The sequence below is a fragment of the Salmo trutta genome, chromosome 29 (genome assembly GCF_901001165.1).
Source record: "Salmo trutta chromosome 29, fSalTru1.1, whole genome shotgun sequence".
Lineage (NCBI taxonomy): Eukaryota > Metazoa > Chordata > Actinopteri > Salmoniformes > Salmonidae > Salmo > Salmo trutta.
This window is the reverse complement of record NC_042985.1, coordinates 10,003,451-10,028,561: the sequence shown is the minus strand read 5'-3', so window position 1 is coordinate 10,028,561 and position 25,111 is coordinate 10,003,451. Positions and strand designations below refer to the sequence as shown.

At 43.9% G+C, this 25,111-nt stretch overlaps 1 protein-coding gene across 2 annotated transcripts in view; it reads right to left on the bottom strand.

Annotated features, from left to right (window-relative positions):
- Nucleotides 1–25,111, bottom strand: part of il16 (interleukin 16) — a 55,476-nt gene that overhangs the window by 12,909 nt on the left and 17,456 nt on the right. The window contains exons 5-19 of one of the 2 annotated variants that reach the window (XM_029720786.1): nt 23,752–23,920; nt 19,876–20,022; nt 18,613–18,712; nt 17,784–17,932; nt 17,011–17,121; nt 16,530–16,644; nt 9,630–9,703; nt 7,672–7,933; nt 7,412–7,529; nt 6,480–6,612; nt 5,706–5,793; nt 4,671–4,954; nt 4,104–4,250; nt 3,793–3,951; nt 410–466 (exon numbers count right to left, since the gene is read on the bottom strand). In XM_029720786.1, coding sequence (XP_029576646.1) covers nt 410–466; nt 3,793–3,951; nt 4,104–4,250; nt 4,671–4,954; nt 5,706–5,793; nt 6,480–6,612; nt 7,412–7,529; nt 7,672–7,933; nt 9,630–9,703; nt 16,530–16,644; nt 17,011–17,121; nt 17,784–17,932; nt 18,613–18,712; nt 19,876–20,022; nt 23,752–23,920 — 2,113 coding nt within the window. The remainder of the gene's footprint in view (nt 1–409; nt 467–3,792; nt 3,952–4,103; nt 4,251–4,670; nt 4,955–5,705; nt 5,794–6,479; nt 6,613–7,411; nt 7,530–7,671; nt 7,934–9,629; nt 9,704–16,529; nt 16,645–17,010; nt 17,122–17,783; nt 17,933–18,612; nt 18,713–19,875; nt 20,023–23,751; nt 23,921–25,111) is intronic. The other variant, XM_029720785.1, reaches the window with a different exon arrangement.

Sequence of the window (25,111 nt, the reverse complement as noted above, 5' to 3'; positions counted from 1 at the left end):
TGAATCACACACAGTGCCAAAGCAAGGCCATTCTATGATATCCAATAGCTTCATGCCTGATGTGGGTATAACACAAGCATCTTTCAGAATCACAGGTGAATCACTTACAAACACATAAGCAAATACTTCCAGAACGGAGAGAAGCCATCCTTACTATAAAAGCTTGCATTGTGAGACAGGTTTAAGGTTTAATGTTTCAGGGACAGGATACATAGGGAAGAGGTGTCATATTTGTCCATCCATGCCCGCTCAAAGGCATGAATGTATGACATTCTGGAAACAAAAATGTAAAGGTATGACTGGTATGTTCATATTTTCTATTTGAAAAAGCACCATTCTCAGTCCAAAGACATCTCCATGCAAAACATTCACCAAAATACATTCAAGAGTATGAAACGGTCCCACATACATTTCTACACAGTAACCTTATGATCTTTCTCAAAGCCTTGTATACACTGCTAACAAGCTGGAAGCATGTAGATGTGGATGCAGAAACAACACATGGGACAATACACATTAGTTAGAGGCACATTATATTAGTATACTGTATTTAGTAAATTCAGCATGTTTTAGCATATTGCTTATGGACAGAGAATAAGAAAAACAGTGAGATTATGTCTAATGTTATCCTTCTCTGCACTAATGTCTAATGTTGTCGTTGTGGAAATTCTTACACAGGGACACTCGAAGTCAATCTTAAGTGAATCACTCTTTATTGTCAGCAGGCTGGAGAGGTTCCAGTCAGACTTAGATACATATAGTAGCAATCTGAAGTGAGCTCTAACGGGGCAGTCCCATTAGTTCTCTTATATACTGACAAGTTATATTTGCATGATATAGCTTATTTATCATTCATAATTCATGTTTGTTTCATTCATGTGACGACCAATACTGGGTCATGCTTGTGACAGACCAGTACCTCACGAGGCTTCTTCTCTAAGCTGAGACCTTGAAACTGAGATATCATTTCTCTAAACAAGGTTCTGGGCGTACTGCCAAATTGCAGATACTGATAGTGAGGATTCATTCAATCAGATTGAACACGGAAATTGGTTTATAGAAAAGCACAAACAGAGAACAGAGAAATTGGTTTATAGAAAAGCACAAACATAAAAATGTCCATCACATTGTCCTGTTGTGTTCATTAGGCACCAAATGGAAGAAACAGGGAGGGACTAGCTGGACTTGTCCAATAAGAAACGTTCATTTTCGTATTAAGATGTTTCCGTTGCATGCCTTAATGAACTCGACCCAGCTCTGCAGATCAGCTTCACAGACAATTGTGGTTTCAGAGAATATGCAAGCAGAAGAACCAATGCAAAACAGAATGACGTGTCTCAACCACAGCTGATGCCTGATGCATGGAGACTACGCAACTCTGTTTTACAGAGATTTTGATCACGCCCCCCTCTTCCCTACAGTAGCTACCATTTATGGGCAATAGAAGCATGCAGTCTAGCTCTTCCTCAGATGTACGGCAGTATGAATGACAGCCAGTCATATCAAGCTGCTAATGTCCTGTTGAGATGCATCGATATTTACATTACTTTTATCCATCAATTCAAATTAATTATTTAAAAAAAGTTCAAACCTGCTTACAATATACCTATTCATCCATCCATCCACAGTAATACATCTTTAAGTCAAGATGACTGGTTAGATAAGTGTATACTTAGTAAATTCAGCATCTATTAGCATATTATATTGCTTACGGACAGAGAATAAGAAAAACAGTGAGATTATGTCTAATGTTATCCTTCTCTGCACTAATGTCTAATGTTGTCGTTGTGGAAATTCTTACACAGGGACACTCGAAGTCAATCTTAAGTGAATCACTCTTTATTGTCAGCAGGCTGGAGAGGTCCCAGTCAGACTTAGATACATATAGTAGCAATCTGAAGTGAGCTATAACGGGGCATTCCCATTAGTTCCCTTATTCCCTTATATACTGCCCGCTTGACCCGATCCCCTCCTCTCTACTCCAGACCATTTCCGGAGACCTTCTCGCTTACCTCACCTCGCTCATCAACTCATCCTTGACCGCTGGCTACGTCCCTTCCGTCTTCAAGAGAGCGAGAGTTGCACCCCTTCTCAAAAAACCTACACTTGATCCCTCCGATGTCAACAACTACAGACCAGTATCCCTTCTTTCTTTTCTCTCCAAAACTCTGCCGTCCTTGGCCAGCTCTCTTGCTATCTCTCTCAGAATGACCTTCTTGATCCAAATCAGTCAGGTTTCAAGACTGGTCATTCAACTGAGACTGCTCTTCTCTGTGTCATGGAGGCTCTCCGCACTGCTAAAGCTAACTCTCTCTCCTCTGCTCTCATCCTTCTAGACCTATCTGCTGCCTTTGATACTGTGAACCATCAGATCCTCCTCTCCACCCTCTCCGAGTTGGGCATCTCCGGCGCGGCTCACTCTTGGATTGCGTCCTACCTGACAGGTCGCTCCTACCAGGTGGCGTGGCGAGAATCCGTCTCCGCACCACGTGCTCTCACCACTGGTGTCCCCCAGGGCTCAGTTCTAGGCCCTCTCCTATTCTCGCTATACACCAAGTCACTTGGCTCGGTCATATCCTCACATGGTCTCTCCTATCATTGCTACGCAGATGACACACAATTAATCTTCTCCTTTCCCCCTTTTGATAACCAGGTGACGAATCGTATCTCTGCATGTCTGGCAGACATATCAGTGTGGATGACGGATCACCACCTCAAGCTGAACCTCGGCAAGACGGAGCTGCTCTTCCTCCCGGGAAAGGACTGCCCGTTCCATGATCTCGCCATCACGGTTGACAACTCCATTGTGTCCTCCTCCCAGAGTGCTAAGAGCCTTGGCGGGACCCTGGACAACACCCTGTCATTCTCCACTAACATCAAGGCGGTGACCCGATCCTGTAGGTTCATTTACATTTACATTTAAGTCATTTAGCAGACGCTCTTATCCAGAGTGACTTACAATTCATGCTCTACAACATTCGCAGAGTACGACCCTGCCTCACACAGGAAGCGGCGCAGGTCCTAATCCAGGCACTTGTCATCTCCCGTCTGGATTACTGCAACTCGCTGTTGGCGGGGCTCCCTGCCTGTGCCATTAAACCCCTACAACTCATCCAGAACGCCGCAGCCCGTCTGGTGTTCAACCTTCCCAAGTTCTCTCACGTCACCCCGCTCCTCCGCACACTCCACTGGCTTCCAGTTGAAGCTCGCATCTGCTACAAGACCATGGTGCTTGCCTACGGAGCTGTGAGGGGAACGGCACCTCCGTACCTTCAGGCTCTGATCAGTCCCTACACCCAAAGAAGGGCCACCTCTGGCCTGCTCGCCTCCCTACCTCTGCGGAAGCACAGTTCCCACTCAGCCCAGTCAAAACTGTTCGCTGCTCTGGCACCCCAATGGTGGAACAAGCTCCCTCACGACGCCAGGACAGCGGAGTCAATCACTACCTTCCGGAGAAACCTGAAACCCCACCTCTTTAAGGAATACCTGGGATAGGATATAGTAATCCTTCTAAGCCCCCCCCCACCCTCCCCCCAAAAAGATATAGATGTACTATTGTATAGTGGTTGTTCCACTGGATATCATAAGTTGAATGCACCAATTTGTAAGTCGCTCTGGATAAGAGCATCTGCTAAATGACTTCAATGTAAATGTAAACAAAAAAAATACAAAAACAGTGAGATTATGTCAGATGCTGTCCTTTTCTGCACTATTGGGTTGTGTTCATTAGGCACCAAATTGAAGAAACCAGACTATCATTGTAAATAGGTGTAAATAATGTTCTATCCCTACCTGACAGTTGGTATGTGTGGGACTCCATCCGTCCTCTCTAACAGGGGAGCCTCTACTGGAAACATTGGAGTCTGGCAGGCCCCCAAGGGCCCCCTCCTCACTAGTGACGTCCTGGTGTCGGCAGTACCTCCTTGGAGGTGTCAGGGCTTTGGGCCTGTTCTAGGGTCAGATTAGGAAAATATGTGTTATATAAACGTTTCTTATTGGACGAGTCCAGGTAGTCCCAGCCTGTTTCAGTGCATTATTCTTCCATTTGGTGCCTAAAGTGTGGCCTTCCAAAACTTGTATGGAAACGTCTGGAATAAAGCTACCTTATTTCCCCTTGTGGCCAGGTCTAATGTGCGCTGGCTGGAGAGGTTGGCTGCTGGGGAGTTGTAGGGGACGTTGTAGTCATCATCAGGAACAGGGTAGACCAATGCAGACAATCTGTTATCACACCAGGGCTCAGGCGTGGACCCCTACAACCATGAGATCAAGACGGATAAGGACCCTAGAACCATGACCCCTTGAACTCTCAGAAACATGAGACAAAGAGGTATTAGAACCCTCGAACCATGACCCCTAGAACCCCTACACCCATGAGATAAAGACGGATTAGAATCCCTAGAACCATGACCCCTATAACCCCTACACCCATGAGATAAAGACAGATTAGAATCTCTAGAACCATGACCCCTAGAACCCCTACACCCATGAGATAAAGACAGATTAGAATCTCTAGAACCATGACCCCTAGAACCCCTACACCCATGAGATAAAGACAGATTAGAATCTCTAGAACCATGACCCCAGAACCCCTACAACCACGAGACAAAGAGGTATTTGAACCTCTAGAACCATGCCAGATTATTCTGGGATGCTTGGTTGTGTTGAGTTACCATGGGGATGTCGAGGCTGTGGACCCTTTCCATCAGATTATGGTGTGTGTTGTGGTTGTGGTTGGGTATAGTCAGGGTTTGACCATTAACCAGGTCGGTTCCTGGTCCAGGGCAGCGGTTGTGCTGATGGTTATGATGGTGGTTCTGGTTGTATGTGTTGCTGTCACTACAGGAGCGGGTCATGTTCTTCTGGGCTCGCCGGGCAGTCAGTTGGCTGAAGCTCCTCGCCACACAGCACTCACACTTCCCTCTGGAGTGGGAGCAGGGGTCAGACCTACGCAGGCCTGGGGTTAAGAGGTCACAGAGAGAGGATAGATAGATAGATAGATAGACAGACAGACAGACAGACAGACAGACAGACAGACAGACAGACAGACAGACAGGCAGGCAGGCAGGCAGGCAGGCAGGCAGACAGGCAGGCAGGCAGGCAGGCAGGCAGGCAGGCAGGCAGGCAGGCAGGCAGGCAGGCAGGCAGGCAGGCAGGCAGGCAGGCAGGCAGGCAGGCAGGCAGGCAGGCAGGCAGGTAGGTAGGTAGGTAGGTAGGTAGGTAGGTAGGTAGGTAGGTAGGTAGGTAGGTAGGTAGGTAGGTAGGTAGGTAGGTAGGTAGGTAGGTAGGTAGGTAGGTAGGTAGGTAGGTAGGTAGGTAGGTAGGTAGGTGAGAGAAAGAGATGGGACGTGAGAGAGATTAATTTATCCTGATGAAACACAATGCAGTAATATTACAGAAGGTAATGTGTATGTGCATTATCGTCTGGCGAAGCTGAACTAGCTGAGAATTGATAAAGGTTGTTACTGTCTATACTCCACTGAGTTAATAAAGGTTGTTACTGTCTATACTCCACTGAGTTAATAAAGGTTGTACTGTCTATACTCCACTGAGTTAATAAAGGTTGTACTGTCTATACTCCACTGAGTTAATAAAGGTTGTTACCGTCTATACTCCACTGAGTTAATAAAGGTTGTACTGTCTATACTCCACTGAGTTGATAAAGGTTGTTACCGTCTATACTCCACTGAGTTGATAAAGGTTGTTACCGTCTATACTCCACTGACTGGCGTCCTGCTTTAGTTGGCTGGTCTCTACAGCCTGGGCTATGGCATCGTTCAGCTGCTGCTCTGACACCTAAAGATACACACAGACACATTGCATTTAACACACACAGCCCCCCACACCCACACTCCCTCCCCAACACTACACACATGTGCATCTGTACCACAGACAGGGTGTGTATAGAAGGTTAGACAGGGTGTGTATATAAGGTTAGACAGGGTGTGTATATAAGGTTAGACAGGGTGTGTATATAAGGTCAGACAGGGTGTGTATATAAGGTTAGACAGGGTGTGTATATAAGGTCAGACAGGGTGTGTATATAAGGTCAGACAGGGTGTGTATATAAGGTCAGACAGGGTGTGTATATAAGGTTAGACAGGGTGTGTATATAAGGTCAGACAGGGTGTGTATATAAGGTTAGACAGTGTGTGTGTATATAAGGTTAGACAGGGTGTGTATATAAGGTCAGACAGGGTGTGTATATAAGGTCAGACAGGGTGTGTATATAAGGTCAGACAGGGTGTGTATATAAGGTCAGACAGGGTGTGTATATAAGGTCAGACAGGGTGTGTATATAAGGTCAGACAGGGTGTGTATATAAGGTCAGACAGGGTGTGTATATAAGGTCAGACAGGGTGTGTATATAAGGTCAGACAGGGTGTGTATATAAGGTCAGACAGGGTGTGTATATAAGGTCAGACAGGGTGTGTATATAAGGTTAGACAGGGTGTGTATATAAGGTTAAACGGGGTACGTACTTTGGGGTCGGGGTGTCGACTGATGATTATCTGGACCGGCCCGGGGGAGCACTGACTCAGAACCGTGTACACATCGTTCAGGACCATGTTGTTCACCACTGTGTTGTTGATCTCCATAATCTCATCTCCACATCTAGGAGAGGAAAGAGGGGGAGAGAGGGGAGGGGGAGAGAGAGGGGAGGGGTGGGGAACGGGGGGGAGAAAGGGGGGGGAAGGGGGGAGAGAGAGGAGGGTTGAGAGAGAGGTGAGGGGGAGAGAGTGTAGAGGTGGAGAGAGAGGGGCGGGGAGAGGGAGTGTTGAGGGATTAGAGAGGGAGGTTAGAGAGGGTGTGAGAGAGGGGATAGGGAGAGAGAGAGGGGAGGGGAAAAGAGAGGAGAGAGAGAGAGGTGAGGGGGAGAGAGAGGGGAGGGAGAAAGAGAGGGGAGGTGGAGAGAGATTGGAGGGGAGAGAGAGGGGAGGGGACGAGAGAGTAGCGAGGGAAGAGAGAGGGGAAGGGGAGATGGAGAGTGAGTGTGGAGATTAAAGTATAGTAACTGATTCAAGTTGAGCATATGCACAGACCATGTGTCAACAATAAACTGCTCTGGATGCGTGAGTCTGCTAAATGACTAATGAAGAGTGGTGATGTAACATCCTCTACAGAGTCTCCTCCTTCACTCCCTCTCTCATGCATTGAAATGCATTGGATTAGTGCAAGCATGGCATGAGGGAGTTTCCACTATATCGATTCCTTTTGAAATCCATGATAGTGAGGGTACAAGTGCACACTTGGTGGAAAGGTAAAGAATGGGACCACATCCAGGGAGTAAGGAAGTGGGAAGTGTACTGAGGTAAGACTCCTTTTCATGACAAGCTGTGGAATGTTAGCACAAACAGACTGGTACCCAGGCTATGTGTATTCAGCATTTACAGAATGTTTCTTGAATCCTTACCTGAGTCTACTGTCCATGTGTGCCACCGACCCAGGGGAGAGGGTGTGGATATAGACGCCACGGCAACCATCTCCAGACGGCACGCAACACAGCCCAATGCCCAGCCCCACACCAGCCTCTACACACAGACACACACATGCACGCCGGCACGCAGGCACACAAACACACACACACACAGGAAGACAGAGACATTGTGTACGTTAGATGCTCTAGCTCCAAGTCATAATACAACTTAGAACTTCTTATCTTTGACCCCTGACCTTTGTGCAAGGTGATCTCCATCATGACACGATCTCGGGGTTTGGCCAAAGGCGGCTGAGGTACGGTGTTGGTGTGTGTGTTGGCGGTGGTGACACCGCTGAGGTAGTTGTAGTCCCCCATATCAGTGCTGACCCGGGCCATGCCAGTACTGGAGCTGAGAGAGCGAGACCGACACAGCTGTGCTACTGCTGCCTGGCCACAGAGGGCGCCGACACGCAGGCTGGTCCTCACCACCAGAGTCAACAGACCCTTCTTTATCTGCTGTGGAGGGGAGAGGGAGAAGTAGAGTGGGAAGGAGAGGGAGAGAGGGAGAAGGAGAAGGAGAGAGGGAGAAGTAGAGTGGGAAGGAGAGGGAGAGAGGGAGAAGGAGAAGGAGAGAGGGAGAAGTAGAGTGGAAAGGAGAGGGAGAGAGGGAGAAGGAGAAGGCAAGGGAAAGGGAGAAGTAGAGTGGAAAGGAGAGGGAGAGAGGGAGAAGGAGAAGGCAAGGGAAAGGGAGAAGTAGAGCAGGATGGAGAGGGAGAGAGGGAGAAGGAGAAGGAGAGAGGGAGAAGTAGAGCAGGATGGAGAGGGAGAGAAGGCGAGGGAGAAGGAGAGAGGGAGAAGTAGAGCAGGATGGAGAGGGAGAGAGGGAGAAGGAGAAGGAGAGAGGGAGAAGTAGAGCAGGATGGAGAGGGAGAGAAGGCGAGGGAGAAGGAGAGAGGGAGAAGTAGAGCAGGATGGAGAGGGAGAGAAGGCGAGGGAGAAGGAGAGAGGGAGAAGTAGAGCAGGATGGAGAGGGAGAGAAGGCGAGGGAGAAGGAGAGAGGGAGAAGTAGAGCAGGATGGAGAGGGAGAGAAGGCGAGGGAGAAGGAGAGAGGGAGAAGTAGAGCAGGATGGAGAGGGAGAGAAGGCGAGGGAGAAGGAGACAGGGAGAAGTAGAGTGGGATGGAGAGGGAGAGAAGGCGAGGGAGAAGGAGACAGGGAGAAGTAGAGTGGGATGGAGAGGGAGAGAGAGGATCATTCTGATTAATAAAGATGGATCTTAGATATAATGAGCTGTGTTAATTGTATTATAGTCTGTTCGGTTGTTCCAGAACAGGGGAAGACAACCCTGGATCTGGAGTGCTGCAGGCACTTATGCTTTTGATTAAACCAACCAGGAGGACCAGCTGTGTTGAATTTAGTCAATCAGGTGTGGTGCCTAGTTGGTACAAAATCCTGCAGTACCTGCGACACTCCAGGAACAGGGTTGTCTACCCCTGTTCTTCACTAATCAAAAGGGATCCTTTTAATTCCATCATGTTGTATTATGGCTGTAATAATGTTGTATTATGGCTGTAATAATGTTGTATTATGGCGGTAATAATATTGTATTATGGCTGCAATAATGTTGTATTATGGCTGTAATAATGTTGTATTATGGCTGTAATAGTGTTGTATTTTGGCTGTAATAATGTTGTATTATGGCTGTAATAATATTATATTATGGCTGTAATAATGTTGTATTATGGCTGTAATAATGTTGTATTATGACTATAATAATGTTGTATTATGGCTGTAATAATGTTGTATAATGGCTGTAATAATGTTTTATTATGGCTGTAATAATGTTGTATTATGGCTGTAATAATGTTGTATTATGGCTGTAATAATGTTGTATTATGGCAGTAATAATATTTGATTATGGCTGTAATAGTGTTGCAATATGACGGTAATAATGTTGTATTATGGCTGTAATGATATTGTAATATGGCTGTAATAGTGTTGTAATATGGCTGTAATAATGTTGTAATATGGCTGTAATGATGTTGTAATATGGCTGTAATAATGTTGTATTATGGCTGTAATAATGTTGTAATATGGCTGTAATAATGTTGTAATATGGCTGTAATAATGTTGTAATATGGCTGTAATAATGTTGTAATATGGCTGTAATAACGGTGTAATATGATGATTTGTTGTGGTGCTGTAGTCTTACTTTGAATCTCTGTAGTGCATCCTCATGAGTTAGTCCATGTAGAGACTCACCATTCAACTCCAGGATCTCATCCCCTAAGAGAGAGAGAGAGAGAGAGAGAGAGAGAGAGAGCGACAGAGAGAGAGAGACAGACAGAGAGAGAGAGAGAGCGAGAGAGAGAGAAGAGAGAGAGAGAGAGAATGAGAGAGAGAGAGAGAGAATGAGAGAGAGAGCGCGACAGAGACAGAGAGAGACAGAGAGAGAGAGACAGATAGACAGAGAGAGAGAATGAGAGAGAGAGATTACTTTAGATTACTGTAGATAACTTTATCGCTGACCTCAACCAAAAGTCTCTCAGAGTGTTCACTGTCAGCCCTCTGACACCCATATCAAATCATAGCAAAATCACAGTCTAGTCTTGAACAGAGTAATACTCAGTCATGAGGCATAAAAGCCAAAGGAACTGCATACAGTAATATTAAGAAATGCTATAGACGGAAGGAATGTAGAGTAGAAACCTACCAAACAACAAATGAAATCCCTTTTAGACAACTTCCTGGACAAAACGTTCCGCTGTAATAGTGAAGGTGTAAACTTAGCAGTATATTTGACCTTCCCTGTCAAATCTAAAAAGGTCAAGCAGACAACCTAAGAAAATTAACAACAATGACAAATGGTTTGAGGAAGAATGCAAAAACCTAAGAAAGAAATTGAGAAACCTATCTAACCAAAAACATAGAGACCAAGAAAACCTGAGTCTATGCCATCACTATGGTGAATCACTAAAACAATACAGAAATACACTACGGGGAAAGAAGGAACAGCACATCAGAAATCAGCTCAATGTAATTGAAGAATCCATAGACTCTAACCACTTCTGGGGAAATTGGAACACACTAAACAAACAACAACACAAAAAGTTATCTATCCAAAATGGAGATGTACCACTTCTCTAATCTTTTTGGCTCCATAACAAAGGACAACGCGAAGAGTTAACTATCCACAACATGTATGGATAAACCACTTCGCTAATCTGTTTGGCTCAATAACAAAGAACAAACAGCAAAATGTATACATGATCAAATACAAATCTTAGAATCAACTATTAAAGATGACCAGAACCCCTGGATAACTATTAAAGACTACCAGAACCCCCTGGATAACTATTAAAGACTACCAGAACCCACTGGATAACTATTAAAGACTACCAGAACCCCCTGGATAACTATTAAAGACTACCAGAACCCACTGGATAACTATTAAAGACTACCAGAACCCCATGGATAACTATTAAAGACTACCAGAACCCACTGGATAACTATTAAAGACTACCAGAACCCCCTGGATAACTATTAAAGACTACCAGAACCCCCTGGATAACTATTAAAGACTACCAGAACCCCCTGGATAACTATTAAAGACTACCAGAACCCCCTGGATAACTATTAAAGACTACCAGAACCCCCTGGATAACTATTAAAGACTACCAGAACCCCCTGGATAACTATTAAAGACTACCAGAACCCCCTGGATACCTATTAAAGACTACCAGAACCCCCTGGATAACTATTAAAGACTACCAGAACCCCCTGGATAACTATTAAAGACTACCAGAACCCACTGGATAACTATTAAAGACTACCAGAACCCCCTGGATAACAATTAAAGACCACCAGAACCCCCTGGATAACTATTAAAGACTACCACAACCCCCTGGATAACTATTAAAGACTACCAGAACCCCCTGGATAACTATTAAAGACTACCAGAACCCCCTGGATAACTATTAAAGACTACCAGAACCCCCTGGATAACAATTAAAGACTACCAGAACCCACTGGATGACTATTAAAGACTACCTGAACCCACTGGATGACTATTAAAGACTACCAGAACCCCCTGGATAACTATTAAAGACTACCAGAACCCCCTGGATAACTATTAAAGACTACCAGAACCCCCTGGATAACTATTAAAGACTACCAGAACCCCCTGGATACCTATTAAAGACTACCAGAACCCCCTGGATAACTATTAAAGACTACCAGAACCCCCTGGATAACTATTAAAGACTACCAGAACCCCCTGGATAACTATTAAAGACTACCAGAACCCCCTGGATAACTATTAAAGACCACCAGAACCCCCTTGATAACTATTAAAGACTACCAGAACCCCCTGGATAATTATTAAAGACTACCAGAACCCCCTGGATAACTATTAAAGACTACCAGAACCCCCTGGATAACTATTAAAGACTACCAGAACCCACTGGATAACTATTAAAGACTACCAGAACCCCCTGGAAAACTATTAAAGACTACCAGAACCCCCTGGATAACTATTAAAGACTACCAGAACCCCCTGGATAACTATTAAAGACTACCAGAACCCCCTGGATTACTATTAAAGACTACCAGAACCCCCTGGATAACTATGGATAACTATTAAAGACTACCAGAACCCCCTGGATAACTATTAAAGGCTACCAGAACCCCCTGGATAACTATTAAAGACTACCAGAACCCCCTGGATAACTATTAAAGACTACCAGAACCCCCTGGATAACTATTAAAGACCACCAGAACCCCCTGGATAACTATTAAAGACTACCAGAACCCCCTGGATAACTATTAAAGACTACCAGAACCCCCTGGATAACTATTAAAGACTACCAGAACCCACTGGATAACTATTAAAGACTACCTGAACCCCCTGGATAACTATTAAAGACTACCAGAACCCACTGGATAACTATTAAAGACTACCAGAACCCCCTGGATAACTATTAAAGACTACCAGAACCCCCTGGATAACTATTAAAGACTACCAGAACCCCCTGGATAACTATTAAAGACTACCAGAACCCACTGGATAACTATGAAAGACTACCAGAACCCCCTGGATAACTATTAAAGACTACCAGAACCCACTGGAAAATTATTAAAGACTACCAGAACCCACTGGATAACTATTAAAGACTACCAGAACCCACTGGATAAGTATGAAAGACTACCAGAACCCCCTGGATAACTACTAAAGACTACCAGAACCCACTGGATAAGTATGAAAGACTACCAGAACCCCCTGGATAACTATTAAAGTCTACCAGAACCCCCTGGATAACTATTAAAGACTACCAGAACCCACTGGATAACTATTAAAGACCACCAGAACCCCCTGGATAACTATTAAAGACTACCAAAACCCCCTGGATAACTATTAAAGACTACCAGAACCCCCTGGATAACTATTAAAGACTACCAGAACGCCCTGGATAACTATTAAAGACTACCAGAACCCACTGGATAACTATTAAAGACTACCAGAACCCACTGGAAAACTATTAAAGACTTCCAGAACCCACTGGATAACTATTAAATACTTTTTCCACATGCTGTTACGTTACAGCCTTATTCTGAAATGTATTCAATCGTTTTTTCCCCCACATCAATCTACACACAATACCCCATAATGACAAAACAAAAACAGGTTTTTAGACATTTTTGCAAATGCATTAATATTTAAAAACTGAAATATCTTCTTGGATATGTCGCTACAAGCTTGGCACACCTGATTTGGGGAGTTTCTCCCATTCTTCTCTGCAGATCTACTCAAGCTCTGTCAGGTTGGATGGGGAGTGTCGCTGCAGAGCTCTTTTCAGGTCTCTCCAGAGATGTTCAATCAGGTTCAACGCTGGGCTCAAGCAGGGACACTCAAAGACATTCAGAGACTTGTCCCGAAGCCACTCCTGTGTGTCTTGGCTGTGTGCTTAGGGTCGTTGTCCTGTTTGAAGGTAAACCTTCGCCCCAGTCTGAGGTCCTGAGCGCTCTGGAGCAGGTTTTCATCAAGGATCTCGCTGTACTTTGCTCTGTTCAGCTTTCCCTCGATCCTGACTAGTCTCCCAGTCCCTGCCGCTGAAAAACATCCCCACAGCATGATGCTGCCACCATGCTTCACCGTAGAGATGGTGCCAGGTTTCCTCCAGACGTGACCCTTGGCATTCAACCCAAAGAGTTCAATTTTGATTTCATCAGACCAGAGAATCTTGTTTCTCATGGTCTGGGAGTCCTTTAGCTGCCTTTTACTGAGGAGTGGTTTCCATCTGGCTGGCCACTCTACCATAAAGGCCTGATTGATGGAGTACTGCAGAGATAGTTGTCCTTCTGGAAGGTTATTCCATCTCCACAGAGAAACTCTGGAGCTCTGTCAGCGTGACCATCATGATCTTAGTCACCTCCCTGACCAAGGCCCTTCTCCTCCGATTGCTCAGTTTGCCGAGAAGGCCAGCTCTAGGAAGAGTCTTGGTGGTTCCAAACTTCTTCCATTTAAGAATGATGGAGGCCACTGTGTTCTTTGGGACCTTCAATGCTGCAGAAATGTTTTGGTACCCTTCCCCAGATCTGTGCCTCGACACAATCCTGTGTAGAGGCACAGATCTGGGGAAGGGTACCAAAACATGACGGACAATTCCTTCGACCTCATGGCTTGGTTTTTAGTCTGACATGCACTGTCAACTGTGGGACCTTATATAGACATGTGTCTGCCTTTCCAAATCATGTCCAATCAATTGAATTTACCACAGGTAGACTCTAATGAAGTTGTAGAAACATATCAAGGATGATCAATGGAAACAGGACGCAACTGAGCTCAAATTCGAGTCTCATAGCAAAGGGCCTGAATACTTATGTAAATAAGGTATTTCCATTTTTTATTTGTAATACATTTGCAAAAATGTCAACAAATCTGTTTTCACTTTGTCATTATGGGGTATTGTGTGTAGACTGATGAGGGAAAAAACTATTCAGAATAAGGCTGTAACATACCAAAATGTTTAAAAAGTCAAGGGGTCTGAATACTTTCAGAATGCACTGTATTCACCCTGCACACCCTAATTGACAAACAAACAAACCAAAACAAAGGTAAAGTCTTCTCATGCTTTGTTGTTTTCATAAAAGCGTTTGACTCAATTTGGCGTGAGGGTCTGCTATACAAATTAATGGAAAGTGGTGTTAGGGGAAAAACATACAACATTTAAAATCTATGTACACAAACAACTTGTGTGCAGTTAAAATTGGCAAAAAAAACATACATTTCTTTCCACAGGGCCATGGGGTGAGACAGGGATTTAGCTTGAGCCCCACCCTCTTCAACATATATATCAACGAATTGGCGAGGGCACTAGAACAGTTTGCAACACCCACTCAACCTTCTAGAATCTGAAGTCAAGTCTGTACTGTTTGCTGATGATCTGGTGCTTCTGTCCCCAACCACAGAGGGCCTACAGCAGCACCTAGATATTCTGCACAGATTCTGCCAGACCTGGGCCCTGACAGTAAATCTCAGTAAGACAAAAATAATGGTGTTCCAAAAAAGGTCCAGTTGCCATGACCATAAATACAAATTCCATGTAGACACTGTTGCCCTAGAGCACACAAAAAACTATACATACCTTGGCCTAAACATCAGCGCCACAGGTAACTTCCACAAAGCTGTGAACGATCTGAGAAACGGCATCAAAAGGAACATAAAATTCGACATACCAATTAGGATCTGGCAAAAAATATTTAAATCAGTTATAGAACCCATTGCCCTTTATGGTTTTGAGATCTGGGGTCCGCTCACAAGCCAAGAATTCACAAAATGATACAAACACCAAATTGAGACTCTGCATGCAGAACTCTGCAAAAATATCCTCTGTGTACAACGTAAAACATCAAATAATGCATGCAGAGAAGAATTAGGCCAATACCCGCTAATGAACAAAATCTAGAAAAGAGACGTTAAATTCTACAACCACCGAAAAGGAAGCGATTCCCAAACATGCCATAACATAGCAATCACTTACAGAGAGATTAACCTGGAGAAGAGTCCCCTAAGCAAGCTCGTCCTTGGGCTCTGTTCACAAACAGACCCCACAGAGCCCCAGGATAGCAACATAATTAGACCCAACCAAATCATGAGAAAACAACAAGATAATTACTTGACACATAGGAAAGAATTAACAAAAAAAACAGAGCAAACTCGAATGCTATTTGGCCCTAAACAGAGAATACCTGACCACTGTGACTGACTCAAAATTAAGGAAAGCTTTGACTATGCACAGATTCAGCGAGCATTGCATTGCTATTGAGAGAATCTGCCATAGGCAGACCTGGCTCTCAACAGAAGACAGGCTATGTGCACACTGCCCACAAAATGAGGTGGAAACTGACTTGCGCTTCCTAACCTCCTGCCAAATGTATGACCATATTAGAGATACATATTTCCCTCAGATTACACAGACCCACAAAGAATTCGAAAACAAATCCAATTTTGATAAACTCCCATAACTGTTGGGTGAAATACCATGTGACCTGTTGCCACAAGAAAAGGGCAACCAATGAAGAACTTTTGAACTTTGACTATTTGCACATCGTTACAAAATTGCATTTAGCCATAATATGACATTTGAAAGGTCTCTATTCTTTTTGTGATTGTAATGTTTACTGTTCATTTTTGTCATTGTTAATTTCACTTTCATGTATTATCTATTTTACCTGCTTTGGCAATGTAAACATATGTTTCCCATGCCAATAAAGCCCTTTGAATTGAAATTGAATTGAACTGAGACAGAGAGAGAGAGCGAGAGAGAGTGCAAGAGAGGGGAGAGGGAGAGCGAGAGAGAGAGAGAGAAAGAGAAAGAGAGAGTGAGAGGGAGAGGTGGACCACAGTCAGCCAACATGCTGTTCACCATACATATAATAATATGATAATATAATAAACAAAATGATCATTCAGTGGTCACCAACACTGGTCCAGCAGTCCAGGAGGGCTACAGGGTGTATGTAGGCTTTGTGTATGTTAGTGTTGGACTGAGATCAACTCTGTTGTTGTAGTAACATTTTAACAAAAGCAATGAGTCTCTCTATCTCCTCTTACCCTCCTGTAGTCTGCCATCTGCAGCCGCAGCCCCTCCAGCGAAGATGGTCTTGACGTAGATACCCATGGGTCCGTACATGCTGTCCCTGCCCCCCACAATGCTGAACCCCAGACCCTGCATGGGACAATACAACAGTTAGGAGAGACGTGAAACTACAGATTGCACCTTTAAGGAGGAGTATTCCCACCCTTTAAAGAGGTAATTTGTAGTTTAATTTCTGGTAATGAAAAATATTAACCCGGCCAATAGCACTGAGGGGGTGGTCTTAAAAGTAACTAGGAGTTTTCCCGTTAAGTTATATGGTCAGGGAAAACCCAGGGCCAAAGCAACAACTCATCACTACTATGTTTAAAGATTGGATGCTACTCCATAGTACTCCATAGTAGAAGCAAACAATGATGCTTTATTATGAATTAGCCCCAGGGCCATGGGCTGCGTTCAAGCTCCTGGAGCAGACGTTCAAACGTGCTGCATAATTACCTTGCCATGGCCCTTCATCAGCACGATGTTACAGATGATGAAGGCTTGGACGTTACTGCAGGAATGGACCAGATGGGCTGAGCTAAGAGAGCGAGAGGGATGGGGAACGGGCTGTGGGGGGGGACACAGACGGGAGACAACACCCTCAGTCAGGTTCCACACACACGAGAGGAGAGGCCTCACGTACACACACACACATTGGTTTCACACACACACACACACACACACACACACACACACACACACACACACACACACACACACACACACACACACACACACACACACACATATTTTTCCTCACTCGCTCTAGAGCCAAGTTCTGCTAAGCAGGAAGAAGGCTGACAAATTGAGTTGACTAGTTCCAGATGCTTTTTGGAAGTGATTTCTACACCTGTTTTTAATCTCTCTTCTTTTCATATTGTTCTGAAGTTCTGAACGGAAATACATATTTTTCTCCTCTCTCCGTCTCACTCTGACGGTCTCTCACTGTATGAGCGAGTAATTGAATTATGTCATGATCATAATGAAAAAGAGGAAATAGTTTAGTCCCCTTCCAAAAACTTAATTGAATATAATTTTTTTTTCTTTTTTTGAAAAACCTGCTGTCTGCATGAGAACTCAAATTGAACTAACAAGGCAATGGGTGCAGCAGCTACCGTAGAAATCTCCGGAATGTAATAAGTCAGTACCAATCTGGATTCATTGTAATCAGAGCATTTGCAGGTACAGAAACTCTCAAGGCAGGTAGGCAGACAGGCGCACACACACACCTGGTTGGGGATGTGAGGAAACTCCAGCTGCTGGGACTGGGACTTCCTGCTGCCAAAGAAACCGACGGTTCCGTGGGTGTTGCTCCCGCAAAGCTCAGGCGTCTTCAGGATAATGGTGTCCAGGTCTCCAATCCAGTATGGATGGACACCTGAGCACAATTCAATACAATGTCATGTGATTCAATACAATGTCATGTGATTCAATACAATGTCATGTGATTCAATACTATCCAGAGACCAAGCAAAACCCCCAGACACCAACTGTGAGCAACTGTATGGAACCTGGGTTATCTGCTTCCCTCAATACCACATTAGCCCACTGAGCTAAAGCCTACGACATGTTCTCTGAGAGATAACAAGAGGCTTGGTTACTCATCACAAAAGCAGGTCAAAACAGGGAAAGGCTAGTTGCTCACACAGCAAGGAATGCAATTTGTAAAAACAAGTGACTTGCAAAACATACCCAGGTCAATTTAAAGCATCATTACATTTAGTCATTTCCAGAGTTTAGAAAACATCTGTGCAGGATGTGACAAACTCAACATCCAGTTAGAGATGATGATGTCCTCATGTTCTTGTAGGAAAGGAAGGAAATCACTTAATAGTATCTAATGATGTACCACAGGAAACTCATGACAACTGCCTTACAGGACTCATATCGGTGTGTGTGTGTGTGTGTGTGTGGTGTGTGTGTGTGTGTGTGTGTGTGTGTGTGTGTGTGTGTGTGTGTGTGTGTGTGTGTGTGTGTGTGTGTGTGTGTGTGTGTGTGTGTGTGTGTGTGTGTGTGTGTGTGTGTGTGTGTGTGTGTCTGTGTCTGTGTGTGTGTTACTGGTAGAGTTGGAGCGGGTCCTCTTGCAGACCGTCTGTCCCTGAAGACCTCTCCTCTCTATGTCCAAACCTCTGTCCTCATTCACCTCTGGGATTGCCAGCTACAACACACAACACACCAGGGTGATGTTCATTAGGCACCAAACGTAGGAAAACACACTGATACAGCGGCAGACTAGGCTGGTTGCCAGTCTGTTTCGCTTACATTCCACTTCTTGTACTCCATGTCCTGTGCTACCCTGGCGGAGTAGAATGTTAGGAGTAGAATGTTAGGAGTAGAACGTTAGGAGTAGAATGTTAGGAGTAGAACGTTAGGAGTAGAATGTTAGGAGTAGAATGTTAGGAGTAGAACGTTAGGAGTAGAACGTTAGGAGTAGAACGTTAGGAGTAGAACGTTAGGAGTAGAACGTTAGGAGTAGAATGTTAGGAGTAGAACGTTAGGAGTAGAACGTTAGGAGTAGAACGTTAAGAGTAGAATGTTAGGAGTAGAACGTTAGGAGTAGAACGTTAGGAGTAGAACGTTAGGAGTAGAATGTTAGGAGTAGAATGTTAGGAGTAGAACGTTAGGAGTAGAACGTTAGGAGTAGAATGTTAGGAGTAGAACGTTAGGAGTAGAACGTTAGGAGTAGAACGTTAGGAGTAGAACGTTAGGAGTAGAACGTTAGGAGTAGAACGTTAGGAGTAGAATGTTAGGAGTAGAACGTTAGGAGTAGAATGTTAGGAGTAGAATGTTAGGAGTAGAATGTTAGGAGTAGAACGTTAGGAGTAGAACGTTAGGAGTAGAACGTTAGGAGTAGAACGTTAGGAGTAGAACGTTAGGAGTAGAACGTTAGGAGTAGAATGTTAGGAGTAGAACGTTAGGAGTAGAACGTTAGGAGTAGAACGTTAGGAGTAGAATGTTAGGAGTAGAATGTTAGGAGTAGAATGTTAGGAGTAGAACGTTAGGAGTAGAACGTTAGGAGTAGAATGTTAGGAGTAGAACGTTAGGAGTAGAATGTTAGGAGTAGAATGTTAGGAGTAGAATGTTAGCTTAACAGACTGGCACCCAGACTAAGGATGGACTACCTGGACTTTTCGTTTTCCGTTTCAACATTTTACAATGATGTGCCCTACTGAACTCAACCAAGGTATTCATCCACTCTTGGAGGGGAATGGACGTTCAAACAACGATTTTCTAAGTTAAAGCCTAAAGATAATGAAGATAACAGAACCAAACAGGCTGTGAATGTTTATCAAGAAGACTTAGAAGAGTCCTAATTGATACCTTGAGGTGGTTGTTGTTCCCAGTGTGTTTTGTCTCTGTGTAGTTGGTCACTGCCAGCGGGTCTGCCAGGCACAGAGGGGCCGAGTGCAGGGGGGCCAGGGTTAGACCTCCAGGGGACTGGGGCTGCTGCTCACATGTTGAGGTTTCCTACAAAAACACACAGAAAGGACTCAAAGTTGAATCGTTATGGAATTCAATGTTGTGCAAGTGTCAATCTTTCTATGATTGGAGAGAATTATTTGGACTTATACCGATTGGGTAAGACACAGAATTATTCCAAATAAAATGTGTGAATATAGTATTTAAATGTTTGGAAGAAATTGGTGGAATTAAAATGAACTAATAAGCTACTAAAATATCTAAAACTGCATATGACGATTGATTGCCCTTTTAGTTAATATCTGGAATACATTAGTTAATATATTTAAACACCTTCTCACTTCAGTTAGAGAAGTCTGATTTGATTATTGAATTTCCTGTTTTCAATTTGTTCTCCATAACAACACATACTATTTCTCAGTGGTGTAAAGTACTTAAGTAAAAATACTTGAAAGTACTACTTAAGTAGTTTTTTGGGTATCTGTACCTTACTATTCATATTTTTTGACAGCTTTTACTTTTACTTCACTACATTCCGAAAGAAAATAATTTACTTTTTACTCCATATATTTTCACTGACACAACAAAGTACTCGTTACATTTTGAATGCTTAGCAGGACAGGAAAATAGTCTAATTCACACACATATCAAAAGAATATACCTGATCGTCCCTACTGCCTCTGATCTGGAGGACTCACTAAACACGCATGCTTCATTTGTAAACGATGTCTGAGTGTTGGAGCTGGCTATCTGTGAAAAAAAATTATTATGTCGTCTGGTTTGCTTAAAACGATTTCTATATTTATTTTTACTTTTGATACTTAAGTATATTTACTAGATGACTTTCACTTACTTGAGTCATCTTCTATTAAGATATCTTTACTTTTACTCAAGTATGAAAATGTGTTACTCTTTTCAACACTGCTATTTCTCTGCTAGAGGCAGGACTGAGTATTATAGGAAAGATTTGAAGGAGAGACTGAAACAGTGTTCAAAACACAATCAGCTGAGTCCAAAGTTGTCACATGTTTTAGACATTCTGTCCTGCTGTCTGTCCCTTCCTTCCCTTCTTCTCTGTCTGTATCGCTCTCTCTTTTTCTCTCTCTTTCTCTCACTTGCTCTCTCTCTTTCTCTCTCTCTTGCTCTCACTTGCTCTCACTCTCTCTCTTGCTCTCTCTCTCTTGCTCTCTCTTGCTCTCTCTCTCTCTTGCTTTCTCTCTCTCTCTCCCTCTCTCTCTTGCTTTCTCTCTCTCTCTCCCTCTCCCTCTCGCTATCTGTGTGGGTGCCAGTCTCTCTCTCTTGCTCTATCTCTCTTGCTCTCTCTCTCTCGCTCTCCCTATCTCTCTTGCTCTCTCTCTTGCTCTCTCTCTTGCTTTCTCTCTCTTGCTATCTGTGTGGGTGCCAGTCTCTCTCTCTCTTGCTCTCTCTCTCTCTCTCCCTCTCTCTCTCTCTCTCTCTCTCTCGCTATCTGTGTGGGTGACTCTCTCTCTCTCTCTCAAATTCAAATTCAAATTCAAGCTGCTTTATTGGCATTAAAAACATTGTGTCAATATTGCCAAAGCAACAATGTATACAATATACATTGTAATAAATGTATAAACAATATCAAATAATAATATAAAATGGTAGTAAACAATAATACAAAATTAAATACAAAAATAATAACAATAACATGGTAACAGTTAATAGTAGAAATGTAATAACTATAAAAATCTAAATATGGAAACCATTACCACCCATACCACTACTATATGGAATGATAAACAACAATAATAATAGTAATAACAATAATAGTAATAATAAGTAATTTACTATTTACTAGGCAGATGTTATTATCCAGTGTCTCTCAGGCTATGGCAGGCAAATACATATTTGGCTGCAAGAGGAGCCATTGCACCTTCACCCATGAGTATTTTTAGTTTTCTCTCTGGGTTTAATAAGTTAAAATTTGGAATAAATGTAGTCATTTCTGTGAATAATGAATCTCTTCGTGAGGAATATTTATCACAGTAAAGGAGAAAGTGCATCTCTGTCTCTACCTCCCCCGTCGTGTGGGTGCCTCTCTCTCTCTCTCTCTCTCTCTCTCTCTCTCTCTCTCTCTCTCTCTCTCGCTCTCTCTCGCTCGCTCGCTCTCGCTCTCTCTATCTGTGTCGGTGCCTCTTTCTCTCTCTCTCGCTCTCTCTCTCTCTCTCTCGCTCTCTCTCTCTCTCTCTCTCGCTCTCTCTCTCGCTATCTGTGTGGGTGCCTCTCTCTCTCTCCCGCTCTCTCTTGCTCTCTCCCTCTCTCTCTTGCTATCTGTGTGGGTGCCTCTCTCTCTCTCTCTCTCACTTGCTCTCTCTCTCTCATTCTCTCACTTGCTCTCTCTCTCTGTCTCTCTCTCTCTCTCTCTGTCTCTCTCTCTCTTACTTGCTCTCTCTCTCACTTGCTCTCTCTCTCACTTGCTCTCTCTCTCGCTATCTGTGTGGGTGCCAGTCTCTCTCTCTCTCTTGCTCTCTCCCTCTCTCTCTCGCTATCTGTGTGGGTGCCTCTCTCTCTCTCTCACTTGCTCTCTCTCTCTCATTCTCTCACTTGCTCTCTCTCTCTCTCTGTCTCTCTCTCTCTCTCTGTCTCTCTCTCTCTTACTTGCTCTCTCTCTCACTTGCTCTCTCTATCTCACTTGCTCTCTCTCTCTCGCTATCTGTGTGGGTGCCAGTCTCTCTCTCTCTTGCTCTCTCCCTCTCTAGAGGGAGAGAGCAATAGACTTCTGTATCATCTCAAACAGACAGGGACTTGGCTTGGTCAGATATAGTGTGACCTAGCATGAGAGAGCTTCAACATGTCCTCAGTCCAACCTCTGAAAAATGATTACACATTGGATGAGGGAGGAAGATGTGAGAGGGCCTTCCACGTAGTGTGAAAGTTGCTTCAACAGCAGTGGGGGAAGTAGAATGAAATCTTAAGCCAGGACTCACACTCTATATCCATTCATGAGATATGACCCTACTGGGAAATGTAATCTCTCTCTCTCTCTCTTTTCACCAAATGGCCGACCGCAAAGTAAGTAATCTCTTCCTATTCAATTTCTGTTTTGAGACTCTTTTCTACACAGTTCAGCCAAATGAGGATGGGCCTTCATCAATTTGATTGATTGATCTTTTGGAACTGTCTCTGTCAATGTTACTACACAGCTCTTTTTCCCTACAAATATACTGCATGCTGTTAGTGCAGTGACTGTGGCTAGCAAGGCTTTATTGCACTGTTTGGTTTCATTTCAACTCATTCACTCTCTGAAGCAATGCAGATATTCTGCCCCACAGATTCCATCTGGGCAATGTGTTGTCTGGTGGGTGTAGGATGGGAATGTGGCTACAGCGTGTGAAGAAATGCCAGACCCACACAGACTTAGTGGCTAGAGGGATGACGGAGAATAAACTACTGTAACACAGGTGGAGTGTCAAATCTGTATTATAGTGAGAGTCCAAAATGGTACCCTATTCCCTATATTGTCAATACTTTGGTCAAAAATAGTGAACTATACAGGGAATAGGGTGCCATTTGGGACTCACAGAACATATTATGGGATGTATTCATTTAGAATGGCAAACATAGCAGTTGTCTATGGAAAAAATGGAATAGTCCCCAAGTGCAAACCTCGCCCACTGCATGGCACTCCAAGCAGGCTCAAAGTATTTGAAGTAAAACAAATACTATTTGAACCCAGGTCTGGTATGAAGTGCCGACATTTTTATTATTTTCTTCATTTCAGCAAAAGAACAAGTGGGATGTGAGTGGTGCTACCTCACTGTAGGCTGTTATGTGGCTGTTCCTGGAGGCGGCCTGCCTCCCTCCCTCCCACTCTGTCCTTGCAGCATGGCCGTTCTTGGCCTGCCTCTCCCCCTCTGTCCTGGCATGGCCGTTCAGACACTGTCCGTTAAAAGGTGCAAGCTTGTCTGTACTCTGAAGGTAACTGCTCCAGGAGAGGCAGGAAGAAAGACACAGTTAGACAGAAGCTTCAGGGAAATGTCTTTGAAGCTTTTCTCTGAGAACTAAACATAGCAAAATAGCCACTGTTGTTTGGCAGTGTGGGTGCATTAGCCAGTACACTTTGGCAATCTGCTGCATGCATTCCCCAAACTGATGTACACAAGACTTGGTACAGCCATCTTAGAAAAACCATGAACTGACAGGTATAATGCACTATGCAAACAGCCATGTTGAATCAGTTCAAAATGTATTACATAGAAAGCCATAACATAATAATAAACCTGAAAGGGATACTTCGGGATGTTGGCAATGAGGCCCTTTATCTACCTCCCCAGAATCAGATGAACTCATGGATACCATTTTTATGTCTCTGTTTCCAGTATGACTCATGCTAGTAGATACCCATAGACTTCCAGTAATTTCACTAATGCTAGTTAGCATTGGCTCGCAAAAGTACCTCTAAATTCCTTCATGCTGGACACAGAGACATACAAATATTATCCACGAGTTCATCTGACTCTGGGGAAGTACCCTACATGACCAAAAGTATGTGGACACCTGTTTGTTGAACATCTCATTACAATTTCATGGGCATTAATATGGAGTTGGTCCCCCCTTTGCTGCTATAACAGCCTCCACACTTCTGGGAAGACTTTCTATTAGATGTTGGAACATTGCATTGTTGGGACTTGCTTCCATTCAGCCACAACAGTATCAGTGAGGCTGAATGGTGAGACACTGTCGGCGTTCCAATTCATCCCAAAGGTGTTCGATGGGGTTGAGGTAAGGGCTCTGTGCAGGCCAGTCAGGTTCTTCCACACGGTTCTCGACAAACAATTTCTGAATGGACCAAGCTTTGTGCAAGGGGGAATTGTCATGCTGAAACAGGAAAGGTCCTTCCCTAAACTGTTGCCACAAACTTGGAAGCACAGAATCGTCTAGAACAGTGGTTCCCAACCAGGGGTACTAGGACCCCTGGGGGTGTTTGGCCTATCCTCAGGGGTTACATGAGAAGACTCATGAGACCATAGGTCTACTGGTAAAATGCACATGAGGGGGTACTTCAGGGGTACTCCGGGCAGAGTAAAATTCAGTTGCTGGTACAGTAGGCAAAAAGGTTGGGAACCACTGGCCTAGAATGTCATTGTATGCTGTAGCATTAAGATTTCCCTTC